At 49.0% G+C, this 13708-nt stretch overlaps 1 protein-coding gene across 1 annotated transcript in view; it reads left to right on the top strand.

Annotated features, from left to right (window-relative positions):
* Nucleotides 1–13708, top strand: part of utp20 (UTP20 small subunit processome component) — a 79833-nt gene that overhangs the window by 63974 nt on the left and 2151 nt on the right. The window contains exons 50-60 of the mRNA XM_033037889.1: nt 1014–1145; nt 2178–2288; nt 3159–3238; nt 4699–4768; nt 5468–5650; nt 6965–7096; nt 8427–8559; nt 10161–10357; nt 11435–11506; nt 12365–12607; nt 13555–13681. Of these exons, the coding sequence (XP_032893780.1) occupies nt 1014–1145; nt 2178–2288; nt 3159–3238; nt 4699–4768; nt 5468–5650; nt 6965–7096; nt 8427–8559; nt 10161–10357; nt 11435–11506; nt 12365–12607; nt 13555–13681 (1480 nt within the window). The remainder of the gene's footprint in view (nt 1–1013; nt 1146–2177; nt 2289–3158; nt 3239–4698; nt 4769–5467; nt 5651–6964; nt 7097–8426; nt 8560–10160; nt 10358–11434; nt 11507–12364; nt 12608–13554; nt 13682–13708) is intronic.

Here is a 13708-nt window from a genome sequence, read left to right as displayed (position 1 = left end):
GTTTCCCTCTCCCCTGACTCTCAGTCTGAACAAGGGCCTCGACCCAAAACATCACCTATTCCTTTTCTCCAGTGATGCTGCCTGACCCGCTGAGTTACTCCAGCACGTTGTGTCTTTACCAGTTCTCCTCTGCTAACCCCTGACTCTCGGACAGTCCGTCGGGGGGGGGGGGGCTGAGTTACTTCGCACAGTTCTGAAGTGACCAGTGAAGCCCTTGTGGGAGCAACAGGCTCTGCCACAGGTGGAGCACGAGTCAAGTCAGAGCAAGAGTCAAGAGAGTTTAATTGTCATTGTTCGGCAACAGAACATCAACATTTGTACTTGCTGCAGCTCAACACCCTGAATAATTGAAACATTGAAGAATATGTAATAATCAGTAATATAATACATTAATAAACATTGGATGCATCATAATGCAAATTCCATCGTGCAACCATAGACACAGTCCATAGAAGATCATAGTTGCTGAGGTTAGTGTTGTGCCATGTTCCAAGAGCCTGCTGGTTGTTGTGAAGAAGCTGTTCTTGAACCTGGAGCTCACGGTCTTTAGGCTCCTGTACCTTCTAACCGATGGTAGCATCGAGATGAGAGCGTGGCCAGGGTGGTGTGGCTCTTTGTGGATATTGGCTGCCTTTATGAGGCAGCAACTCCTGTAGATCTCTTCGATGGTGGGGAGGTCAGTACCTGTGATGGGCCGGGTAGTGTCCACTGCTCTCTGTAGTCTCCTTCATTCCTGGGCGTTTAAGGTGCTGAACCAGGCAGTGATGCAGCTAGTCAGTCTGTCCTACCAAATATACCAAATCTCCTTCGTCTTCTGAGGAAATAGAGGCATTGGTGAGTTATCTGTGTGATTGCGGTTACAGAGAAAGGGATTTATAATAATGTGCAATGCCTGCAATGAGGTAGGTTGGAAAATTGCAACGATGTCCTAGGTTATGGGAGGACCAAACAGTGGTCTGATTACAATTTTGTTGGGGTTGAATGGTTATCTGTGTTCTATTTTTGCTCCACAGTCGATATCCATCCTGGTGAAGACTGTGACAAAGCACACGCTGACAGACAAGCAGTTGCAGGTGCTACTGGGCTACGCTGAGGAAGACATTTATGATACGTCACGGCAGGCGACAGCATTCGGGCTCTTGAAGGTGGGTGAAGTCGACCTTATTGTGTCGCACGGTTAAAGTGGTAAATCTTCCCGTTGTGGAGGATGCAAATGTCGTTGGGTATTATTTATTATTAGGATTATTATTTAAGAATCAACTCGATAAAAGATATTAAGGACACGTTGAAGGTTCACAAGAGGGATGGGAGAGCAGGGACAGAGGGAGGGAGGTCCAGTCCTCTGGTGCCGGTTGGCTGGGTCGGGATCAGAGAGAGTCCAACAGCACTGAAGAACGGTCTCGACCCGAAACGTCACCCGTTCCTTCTCTCCAAAGATGCTGCCTGACCCGCTGAGTTACACCAGCATTTTGTGTCCAGCACAGATGTAGATGGCCATTCTGCCTGCCAATTCTGTGCTGGCCTGGCTGTCCATCTGTGCTAAATGTATCTTGTCCTCCCCTCATTCCCCATCAACCTCACCCCCCTTCCCCACCCCCAAACCCTCCCCCTTCCCTGGGGGTAATTTACAGTAACTTTTAACGCGTACCTTTGGGATATGGAAGGAAACCGGAGGAAACTTGCAAACTCCACACCGACAGCACCCAAAGGCAGATTGAAAGCCAGTCTGCAGAGCAAGTGGAGGATGGAAGAAGGGAGAGATAACATCATGAAAATTAATATTATTCTTATTTGAGGTGTGGATTCGAACACAAGGCAGTACGGTGCAGGAACAGGCCATTCAGCCCTCCACTTTTATGCCTATAATTCCTGTCTAAACTAATATTCTCTGCCTGCACGTATCCGTATGCCTCTGCCCCTTCCTATTTGTGTGTCTGACTGTCTCCTAAATGGTGCCATCTGTGTTTGTGTGTTGCTGGAAAGACCAGCGTCCATTGCCCCTGGACGGAGGCTAGGGGAGATTCCTGAGATTGTCCAGTTTGTTTTGAGTGCGCCCTGCTCTCCCCAACCGCCGGCTAACATCCCCACTGCAGGGCTCTGATCCCCACTATTCTCTCCAGCTACCACTGTGACTGCAGGACTCTGTGTAATTGCACTCTCTCTCTGTCTGTCTGCAGGCGATTCTGTCCAGGAGGCTGCTGGTGCCGGAGATGGGTGAAGTGATGCAGAAAGTGGCCAAGCTCGCCGTGACCGGGCCGAGCGAGCCCATCCGCGTGCAGTGTCGTCAGGTCAGCCATGATCATATTGAATGGCATTGCAGGCTTGAAGGGCCGAATGGCCTACTCCGGCACCTATTTTCTATGTTTCTATGTCAGGGCCAGTCCCAGCCTCAGAGTTCCATCCATTCAACGCGCGGTCCACCCGCTGGGCTTGGGGCGAAGGATTCTGGAAATTCTTGTCAAAATAATGAACTGCAGATGCTGCAGAAAAAGGATGGGTGACGTCTCGGGTCCGGTCGGAAGAAGGGTCCCGACCTGAAACTTTGCCCAACCTTTTCCTCCAGAGATGCTGTCTGACCCGCTGAGTTACTCCAACATTTTGTGTCTATCTATACCGTATAGTTCTTACTTGCTGTAGTTTAACTGGCCCATTAACGCAGCAACACAGCAAATAAGTAGACAATAATTAACAATACAATAAATTAATAATACTCAGTAACCAGACCATAATAGCGCAAAACCGAAGTCATATTGCTGAGGTTAGTGTTGTGCAGTGTGTAGTCTTTCCTATTACATGGATAGCATGCAACAAAAAGCTTTTCACTGTACCGTACAGTTCAGGTGACAATAAACTAAACTCAACCAATATGTCTGATGATACATGTGTTCAAAAGGGAACTGCAGATGCTGCAATATCGAAGGTACACAAAATTGCTGGGGAAACTCAGCGGGTGCAGCAGCATCTATGGAGCGAAGGAAATAGGCAACGTTTCGGGCCGAAGTCTGAAGAAGGGTTTCGGCCCGAGACGTCGCCTATTTCCTTCGCTCCATAGATGCTGCTGCACCCGCTGAGTTTCCCCAGCAATTTTGTGTACCTGTCCGATGATACATGTCTGCCTGGTGTCCCAGTTTCCTAACTGTGTTTCCTCCGTGCTTTAGGTTTACATGAAGTTTATTCTCGACTATCCTCTGGGGAAGGAGCTGAAGACTCACCTCGACTTCATTGTGGCGCAGCTCTCGTACGTTTCCGCTGGGTTTCTGACTGCTCTTCACCTTAAATCATTGTTCTTTATTTAAACAATAGAGTCGCTTGGAACGTTGCCGGGGTGATGACTTCGATTGGCAGAGACTTGGTCATTTTTCTAGAAAGGAGATGAGGAGGAATTTCTTTAGTCAGGTGGCGGTGAAGCTGTGGAATTCATTGCCACAGACGGCTGTGGAGGCCAAGTCAATGGATATTTTTTTATGGTGGAGATTGACGGATTCTTGATTAGTACGGGTGTTAGGGGTTATGGGGAGAAGGCAGGAGAATGGGGTTGTGAGGGAGAGATAGATCAGCTACGATTGAACGGCTGGGGTCAGACGATGGGCTGAATTATCTAATTCTGCACCCGGAAACTTACGAACATGGTCACAGTACGGAAACAGGCCCTTCTACCCATTCCGTCCTTGCTGATCGGTGCTTACCTGAACCAGTCTCATTTCCCTGCATTTGCCCCCATATCCCTCCAATCCTTTACTATCCATTTATCTGTCCAAACGGCTTTTAAATAGTGCAATCGTACTGCACCAGCACCCCTTCCTCTGGCAGCTCGTTCCAGATGTCCAGAATGCCCGATATGGCAAAGCTTATCCCGTTTAAATCTTTCCCCAGCATACCCCCTAATTTTTGACTCCCCTACCCTGGGGAAAAGACCGTGACCTTCCACTTCATCTCTGCCCGTTGTGGTTTTGTAAATCTCAGCCTGCTACGCACCAAAGGGTAAGATCTCTTGAAATGTAAAGATGCAATTAGGGATTTAGTGTGTGTGTGTGACATTGGAGAGGTCCCACTGGGATGCACTGCATGAGGGGGGCAATACTGCTGAGCATTGCTCGGGATTACTGATGGAGGTCTCCTGTATGGAGACAGGTGGTGAAAGTAGCGGATAACAGTAGGAGCACAAGTTTACACAACAGCTTTGGAGCTGGGGTGGGCAATAGACCAAGCAAAACGTGATCAATTCCTGACAAAATGATGGAATGTTGTGCACTTCAGTGGACTTTGAATTCTCCACTCTTAGGTAATAAACCTACAAATAACCCCCTATCTCCCTTTCCCCTCTCATCTCCCCCCCCCTCCCCGTTTTCCTCCTTTAAGCACCTCCGGATTTGCTCCCATTTCTCCCCTTCCCCTTTCACCTATATTCCCTCTGGGTTCAGAATTTGCATATCTTTCACACTTTCCTTATTTCACACTTTTTCACCTGTGTTCACCAATCATTTGCCAGGCTTTGTCCCATCCACACCTCCCTTCCAGCTTTCCTACTCTTCCCCCCCCCCCCCCCCCCCCCAACGGAGGTTGCAGAAGGGTCCCAACCCAAAACGTCGCCCACCCATGTTGCTGCCTGACCTGCTGAGTTAGTCCAGCACTTGCTTATTTTTTGTAAACCAGGATCTGAAGTTTCTCCTTTGATTTTTTTTTTCTTCCTGTGTTTAGCTATGAACATGAAATAGGAAGAGAGTCTACGCTGGAAATGTTGGCTTGTATATTTCAGTCCTTTCCACAGGTATGTCTCATTTTATCTCGTTGCTGAGTTCAATTTGCTCATACGTGTTCCCTCGACCCAATGTCCATGCTGACCAAGATGCTGGTCCCACCTGCCTGTGTTTGGTGCATAACCCTCTCAACCTTTTCTATCCATGTACCTAATCAAATGTCTTTTAAATGTTGTGATAGTACCTGCCTCAATTGCCTCCTCTGGCAGCTTGTTCCATACACCTAAGTGGTAAACGTTGCCCCTTAGGTTCCTATTAAATCTTTCCCCTCTCATCTTAAACCTATGTCTGGTTCTTGATTCCCCTACCCTGGGTAAACAACTCTGTGCATTCACCCTATCCTCATGATATAATACACCTCTATAATATCATCCCTCAGCCTGTCTGACAGTCAGGCCTTTGAAAGGTACATGGTCAGGCTCTGGCGATACCGCTCCTTAGACCTCTCTACACACTGAGGGTAATTTACAGAGGCCGGACTCACAAACCCGCATGTCTTTGGGACATGGGAGGACACTGGAACACTCAGAGGAAACACACACAATAGCAGAGGTCAGGATCTAGATCCGGGTCTCTGGCGCTGTGAGGCAGCCGTTCTACCCGATGTGCCGCCCTCGATCTCTGCCGCGGAAAGGGTTGCGGCGGTCAGTAAACGCTGTCTGCGCGCGGCAATGCTGCATGCCTCTGAACCTCCTCTGCTGCCGTTGCAGGACCTGCTGCACCAGCACTGCGCACTCTTCTTCATCCCCGTGGCCCTGATGATGGTGAATGACGACTCTCCGAGGTGCAAGAAGATGGCGGCCCTGGCGACCCGGTCACTGTTGAGCAAAGTGGACAGCCAGCGCAAGGACGCCATGTTTGCTCTGGTCCTGACTTGGTTTGAGAGCAAAAAGGTGGGTCCCAGGGTCAGAAACCGCAGTGGTGTTGAGAGGGTCCATCTCTGCACACGGCAGGAGTCACACAGCACAGAAGCAGACCAAATGTGTAGGAAGGAACTGCAGATGCTGATTTAAACCGAAGATAGACACAAAAAGCTGGAGTAACTCAGCGGGATGGGCAGTATCTCTGGAGAGAAGGAATGGGTGATGTTTCGGGTCGAGACCCTTCTTCAGACTTGTCAGGGATAAGGGAAATGAGAGACAAAGACAATGATCTAGAGAGATAAAGAACAATGAATGAAAAATATGCAAACAAGTAACGCTGATAAAGGAAACATGCCGTTCTTAGCAGTTTGTTGGTGAAAACAAGAAGCTGGTGCGACTTGGGTGGGGGAAAGATAGAGAGAGAGGGAATGCCGGGGCTACCTGAAGATGAAGAAATCAATATTCATACCACTGGGCTGTAAGCTGCCCAAGCGAAATGTGAGATGCTGTTCCTCCAATTTGCGTTTAGCCTCACTCTGACAATGGAGGAGACAGAGGACAGAAAGGTCTGTGTGGGAATGGGATGAAGAATGAATGTGTTTAGCAACCGGGAGATCAGGTTGGTTCAGGCGGACTGTGCGAAGGTGTTCAGCGAAATGATCGCCCAGTCTGCGTTTGGTCTCGCCGATGTTATAAAAATCCACATCTTGAACAACGGATACAGTAGATGAGGTTGGTGGACGTGGAGGTGAACCTCTGCCCAACCTGAAATGACTGTCAGGGTCATTGACTGTCAGGTTCATGAGGTGTTCCAAGTATGGAACACCTCATCTTGGGCGCAGATGCAGCGTAGACGGAGGAATTGGAAGTTGGGGATAGAGTCTATGCAGGAAACAGGGTGGGATGAAGTGTAGTCGAGATAGTTGTGGGAGTCAGTGGGTTTGCAATGGACGTCAGATCAAGAAAGGGGAGGGAGGTGTCAGAGATGGTCTTAGGTAAATTTGAGTGCAGGGTGGAAATTGCACCCGGACTACGGGTGCTGTCTGTTCGGAGTTTGCACGTTCTCCCTGTGACCATGTGGGATTTCTCCAGGTGTGGGATTTCTCCGGTTTCATCCCACAGGTTGGTGGGTTAATTGGCCTTGGTAAATTGTCCCTACTGTGTAGGTCAGAGCTGGTGTAGAGGGGGTGATCAATGGTCGGTGTGGACTCAGTGGGCCGAAGGGCTTGTTTCTGCGCTGTATCTCTAAAGTGAGGAGGGCACGGCGGTGGGGCTGGGGGTGGGGGGTTGGAGATGCCGCGGGAGGACTGACTGACGGTGTCTGGGGCTGTGTTCCTGCTGCAGGTCTCTCATCGCCGCCTGGCTGCCCACACCTGTGGCCTCTTCGTGGAAGCAGAAGGAGTTTTCTTTGAAAAACGCTTTGCCACCATTCTACCCATTCTTGAGGCGGAAATAAAACCAGAAAGATTCCAGAATGTGAGTCCTGTGCTTTGTTCACCGCTGTCTGTGCTGCTGGAGATCGTCACGCCTTGCGGTGTCTACAAGGGGCTATCTAATGGTCTACTCACACCATTGTACAGAGTCATAGAGTATCATAACAGGCCCTTCTGCCCACCTTGTCCATGCTGACCAAGTTGGCATATTAGACGTCCCATTTTCCTGCATTTGGCCCATATCCCTCTAGTTTAGTTCATTCACGTGTACCGAGGTACAGTGAAAAGCTTTGTGTTGCTTGCTATCCAGTCAATGAAAAGACTAATAAATAATACAACATTTAGTGCAAGATACAACTTTGAGGTCCAACTAAAGATAGTTCAGAGATCTCAAATGAGGAAGTAGGAGATCAGGACAGCTCTCTAGCTGGTGAGAGGACTGTTCAGTTGCCTGATAAACCCTTCCTATCCATATATCTGTCCCAATGTCTTTTATAAGTCATAATTGTATCCGCTTCTATAGCTTTCTCTGGCAGCTCATTCCAGATACAGACTACCCTGAGTGAAAATGTTTCCCCTGATGTCAATAGACAATAGGTGCAGGAGTAGGCCATTTGGCCCTTCGAGCCAGCATTGCCATTCAATGTGATCATGGCTGATCATCCCCAATCTGTACCCCATTCCTGCCTTCTCCCCATATCCCCTGACTCCGCTATTTTTAAGAGCCCTATCTAGCTCTCTCTTGAAAGCATCCAGAGAACCTGCCTCCACCGCCCTCTGAGGCAGAGAATTCCACAGACTCACCACTCTCTGTGAGAAAAAGTGTTTCCTCGTCTCAGTTCTAAATGGCTTACTCCTTATTCTTAAACTGTGGCCCCTGGTTCTGGACTCCCCCAACATCAGGAACATGTTTCCTGCCTCTAGTGTGTCCAAGCCCTTAACAATCTTATATGTTTCAATGAGATACCCACTCATCCTTCTAAACTCCAGAGTGTACAAGCCCAGCTGCTCCATTCTCTCAGCATATGACAGTCCCGCCATCCCAGGAATTAACCTTGTAAACCTAATGTCCAATTTATATATCTCTCTCCTCTCACCTTAAGCCTGTGCCTTCTAGTTTTAGAATCCTGTACCCTGGGGAAAAAGACTGTGCGTTTACTTTATCCATGCCCGCCATGAGAAAGGTTGTGGTGAGAGAGTGGATACATACCCCCCTGATGCTTGATGTGTGGCCTCACCAGCCGCTGGGCTGTAAGGGACCGGGACCAGTGAGCAGACACAGACTGCCTGGGACACACAATAAACAATGCCGCTCGGGATTGCGGATAACTGCAGCCTCCTCTTGACTTGCTGCTGCTTGTGCCTTTGCTCAGATCGAGGAGGAGGGGGAAGAGAAGGCCGCAGACCGACTGCTCTTCAGCCTCTTGACGCTGACCGTCAAATTGGTGAAGGAGTGCAGCTTCATCCAGCTGCTGAAACCGAGCCGTGTCCTCACAAACATCTGGGGTACGTCTGTCCCTGAACCGTCCACTGGGGTCACGGGTGGGGCATTGCCGGGGGGGGGGGGGGGGGAGAAGCACCGGTAATCAGACAGATGCAGTATCTGCATTTACCACCCAACAAACTAATCCGGCAGTGGCTGACTGTTTCTCTCAGTCATTGGGGTCGAGCTCCCACATATTGGTTAATTATCGTCACATGTACTGAGATCGTTTTGCTTGTTATCCAGTCAAATCATATCATGCATGAGTACATCAGGGTCGCATAAAAACTGCAGAATATGGTAGACACAAGGAACTGCAAATGCTGGAGGACAGAATAAGACAAAATGCTGCAGTAACTCAGCGGGTCAGACAGCATCTCTGGAGAAAACAGATAGGTAATGTTTCGAGTCAGGACCCTTCTTCAAACTGATTGTGGTGGGAGTGAGAATTCTGGAAGAGAAAAGTGGGATGGGGACAAAGTCTAGTGAGTGATGGGTGGATACAAGTGAAGGAGAAGGGCCCCGAACTGAAACGTCGCCTATCCATGTTCTCCAGAGATGCTGCCTGACCCGCTGAGTTACTCCAGAACTTCGTGCCTGCAGAATATAATATTGCAGCTACAGAGAGGTGGTAAATCTTTGGGATTCTCTACTCACTATGTGTGTGAAGGCTCGGGCATGGTGTATATTGAAATGTACTCAATGATAACCATCCAGTGACAGGACGTGGTATAAACATTGTAAAGTCATTTTGTAGCTTTATAAAACACTGGTCCAGCTTCGGAAACTAAGGGGAGACCTGGTGAAAGTATATAAAGGAGGTATAGATAGGGTCGACAGTCAGAACCTTTTTCCCAGGGTGGGAATGTCAAAGACAGGAGGGCATATCTTGAAGGTGAGAGGATGGAAATTTAAGGAGATGTGTGGGCCGGTAGTTTTGTTACAGGGTGGTGAATGCCTGGAATGTGATGCAGGGGAAAGTTGTAGAAGTAGATATAATGGCAATGTTTAAGAGACTTTTCGACGGGCTCTTGGGCAGGCAGGGAATGGAGGGATATAGTCCAGGTGCAGGTAGATGGGATTAATTTTAGATTGCCATCGTAGGGCCTTTCCATGTTGTACAGTCCTTGTTTCCCCTGGGGTGTTTCTCCAGATTTAACTGCGCCAACGTGTTTGACTGCATAGACGATGCGTTTTACTGCAGAGTGTGGGGAGTGTGCGAGAGATGGTGTGCCGGGTTGTTGGGGGGAGTGTGAGAGGATTGGTGTGCAAGGGTGGTTGGGCAAGAATTGTTGGTGAGTGTGTGAGGGTTGTTGTGTGGGGTAGTTAGACTTTACTGTATACTTAGAGATACAGCGCTGACTAGCGATCACCCCGTACACTAACTAGCACTATCCTGCACCCTATGGACAATTTACAATTTTTACCCGAAGTCAATTAACCTACAAACTTACACGCCTTTGGAGAAAACCCACGCGGTCACGGCGAGGATGTACAAACTCTGTAAAGACAGCACCCATAGTCCGGATCGAACCTGGGTCTCTAACGCTGTAAGACAGCAACTCTACCACTGGGCCACCGTTGCTGGGCAGAGTTGGCCCTGACTCTCTCTATCTGTCGACAGATCATATCCAGGCTCACCTGTGGCACCCGCACTCCTGGGTCTGGCTCACCGCCGCTCAGATCCTCGGAATGCTCTTCGCCTCCCTCCAGCCGGAGGAACTGGTGGCCAGGTGGAGGACCGACAAGTCCCTGGTCCCGGGGAAGAGCGTGTCGCAGACACCAGCGGCACAGTTCCTGTGGAAAGAGCTGGATGTTAAGGTACCAAAGTGCTCGAGAGGCCTCTGCTGCCGGGCAGATCGCAGCAGATCATCAGTGGGGGCATCGTCAGCTGTGTTTTGTAACAATGCAGGACGGGTAGCTCGGCAAAAGGAGAGGCCGAGACGGCGGTCATTGAAAACCATGTGTATAGGATGAGTGGACAGTGAGGGATTCAGTCGTTACAATGAACTAATCCTCTTTGTTTGAGGAGCGTCGAGAGGTCAGAAGAGCCAAAACTGGCAGATGTTCGTATTAGACGGTCACCCCATTGCAGGAAGAATAGAATCATAGCACGGAAACAGATCCTTCGGCCCAACTTGCCCATGCTGAACAAAATATCCCATCCAGTCCCACATGCCTGCGTTTGGCCCATATCCCTCTATCCTATCCATGTACCTGTTTTTAAATATTGCGATAGTACCTGCTTCAACTTCCTCCTCCGGCAGCTCGTACCATACACTCACCATCACTTGTTTAAAAAAAGTTACCCCTCCGGTTCCTGTTAAAATCTTTTCCCCCAGCTTTGGAGAGAGTGCAGAAAAGTTTTACTCGAATGTTGCCTGGATTAGGGGATATTAGTTATAAGGAGAGGTTGGACAAACTTGGATGTTTTCTCTGGAACGTCGGAGGTTGAGGGTAGGTAGACCTGGTAGAAGTTTATAACATTATGAGAGGCGTAGATAGGGTAGACAGTAAGAACCTTTTTTTCCCAGGGTGGAAATGTCAAAGACTAGAGGGCATAGCTTTAAGGTGAGAGTGGAAAAGTTTAAAGGAGATCTGAGGGCATGTTTTTTTACACAAGAGGGTGGTGGGTGCCTGAAACTCACTGGCAGGGGTGGTGGTGGGGGCAGAGGCATATTTAATTACAGTCTTTTTCTCAGGTAGAGGATTCTGAAACTAGAGGGCACAGGCTTAAGGTGAGAGGGGAGTGATGTAAGAGAGACCTCGGGTCGGAACTTTTTCACTCGAAGGGTAGTCCGTATCTGGAATGAGTTGCCGGAGGAAGCTATAGAAGCGGGTACAATTGCAATCTAATGTACTGTAACGGTTAATGACTTGTAAATATTTCTGTTTCAGACTAAGGACCTGGCTTTGGCATTTTGTCACCAGCTGCAGTCAAAGTTCCTGGACCAGGCGCTGGGGGATCAGGTGAGGGGCTCATTTCTGTTCAGTTTAGTTTATTGTCACGTGTACCGAGGTACGGTGAAAAGCTTTTGTTGCGGGCTATCCACTCATCAGAAAGGCAACACATAATTACAATCGAGCCGTTTACAGTGTATAGATACATGATAAGGGAATAACGTTTAGTGCAAAGTAAAACCTTGATCAAAGATAGTCTGAGGATAGAGGGGTTTAAGAAGTCATAGTTAAAGTAAGATATGTTGCTGTAGGAGTAGAGATTGAAGAGTATGGAGTGATTATGATATGCGATTGTGGATCTGCTTCTGTGGCTAGCATGCATATAGTCGCCTGGGTTGGGCACGATTGGGACCAGGCAGAGTGAGAGCTATGCGTGCGTGCTTGATTTGTTATTGCAACCTATACCAAGATACAGTGAATAGCTCTGTGTGCTTGCTGTCAGGCGCATCATACTGAATGAGTACAGTCAAACCATACACAAGTACAACAGGCAGTGCAAAGATAAAAATACCAGAAAATAGTTGCAGGGTTGTAACGTTACAGTTAAAGAATAAAAAGTGCAAGGACTGCAATGGGGTAGGTTGGAAGATCAGGACTATACTCTAGGTTATGGGAGGACCATTCAGTAGTCTGATAAGAGCAGGGAAGAAGCTGTTCTTGTATCTGGTGGTACGTGCTTTAAGGCTTTTGTGTCTTCAGTCTGATAACGTTAGGGTGGTCTGGTGCACAGAGGCTTCGATTTCAAACGGTCTGGATTAAAGTGTTGGCCGTGTGCATGTGGTGCTTTAGGCCTAGCTAACGTCCTCGCTAATCGCCTTCGAAGATTCACCTCAACGTCATGAAACTCAGTGTTGCTGTGGCCCACAGGTCGTGAAGAACTTGCTGTTTGTGACGAAGATCATGTACCTGTTGAAACCAGGCGGCCAGGTAACCACAGAGGAGGAGAAGGAGGGAAGCGAGAGTGAGCTCGGAGCAGAGGGGGGCGAGGAGCCGAGGGCTGGAGGTGCCAGCGTGACCGACGAGAAGAGAACAAACCTGATGTGGCTGATCCGGAAACTCTGCATCGTTGCCAAGAGAGAGGCAGCATACAGCCCGAAAATACCCCTGAAGGTACTGTGTCTCTCACACACACACACACACACACACACACCAGCATGTATTCTCGTAGCTGCAGCAGATCACAGCACCTCGACCTGGGCCAGCATTTAATGCCGCCGAGAAACCAAGAACTAGTTGCCGACCCGAATCGTCACCCATACATGTGACCCCCAGAGGTGCTGCACGACCCGCTGTGTTACTCCAGCACGTTGCGTCCTTTTTTAAAGAGACCATCGCTGGCTGCTCCTGTCTATCCCTGATAGTCTGTCGTTCCTCGTTCATCGCAGTTCCATCTACTTCTCACTTAAAATATTCACTTATTAAAGAGCGGTGAAGAGATCTGAACCATCGGGGAGGAAAATATCCCGTCCGTCGGAAATAGGCAGCCGGTTATTGTACACAGTCACGTCTGGTCCTGGCCTCTCCCATGTGAGGGAACGTCCTCTCCACACCCACAGTCTAGATACCCCCCTGGCATTTTATATTTCAGCAAATTAATTCTCATTCTTCTGAACGCTGACATGATTCAAGCTTAGCCTGGTCACACATTGCCTCAGCCCATGCCCCTTCCTTTCTCTTCCCCCCCCCCCCCCCCATTTTATTCTCCCCACATTCCCATCGACTCCACCCCTCCTTATCACTCACCTGTGCACCAGTGACAATTTACAGTGTTCAATGAACCCACCGACCCCGCACGTCTTTGGGATATGGGAGGAAACCGAAGCACCGGGCAGAAACCCAGGCAGTCACAGGGAGAACGTGCAAACTCCGTACAGGCAGCACCGGTGGTCAGGATTGAACCAAGGTCTCTGGCGCTGTAAGGCAGCAGCTCTACTGCTGCGTCACTGTGCAAACTAAACTTTGAGACTAGGTTGAGATCGATTCGGTCCCAAGGCCTCTTAGTCATTGGCCTTAAATCGTCTTTCTAATCGACTTTCTTCTCGATGTTCCTTCTCCAGCGGACCTGCATCTTCAAGTTCCTCGGGGCAATCGCCATGGATCTGGGAAGCGAAAGAGTGAAGCCTTTTCTGCCGACGATAGTCGCTCCGCTTTACAGGGAATTAAACAGCACGTACGCTGAGCAAGGTGATGCCCCTTCCACTTGGACCTTGT

Source organism: Amblyraja radiata, chromosome 19, assembly GCF_010909765.2.
Source record: "Amblyraja radiata isolate CabotCenter1 chromosome 19, sAmbRad1.1.pri, whole genome shotgun sequence".
Taxonomy (NCBI): domain Eukaryota; kingdom Metazoa; phylum Chordata; class Chondrichthyes; order Rajiformes; family Rajidae; genus Amblyraja; species Amblyraja radiata.
This window is presented reverse-complemented; position numbering and strand designations above follow the sequence as displayed.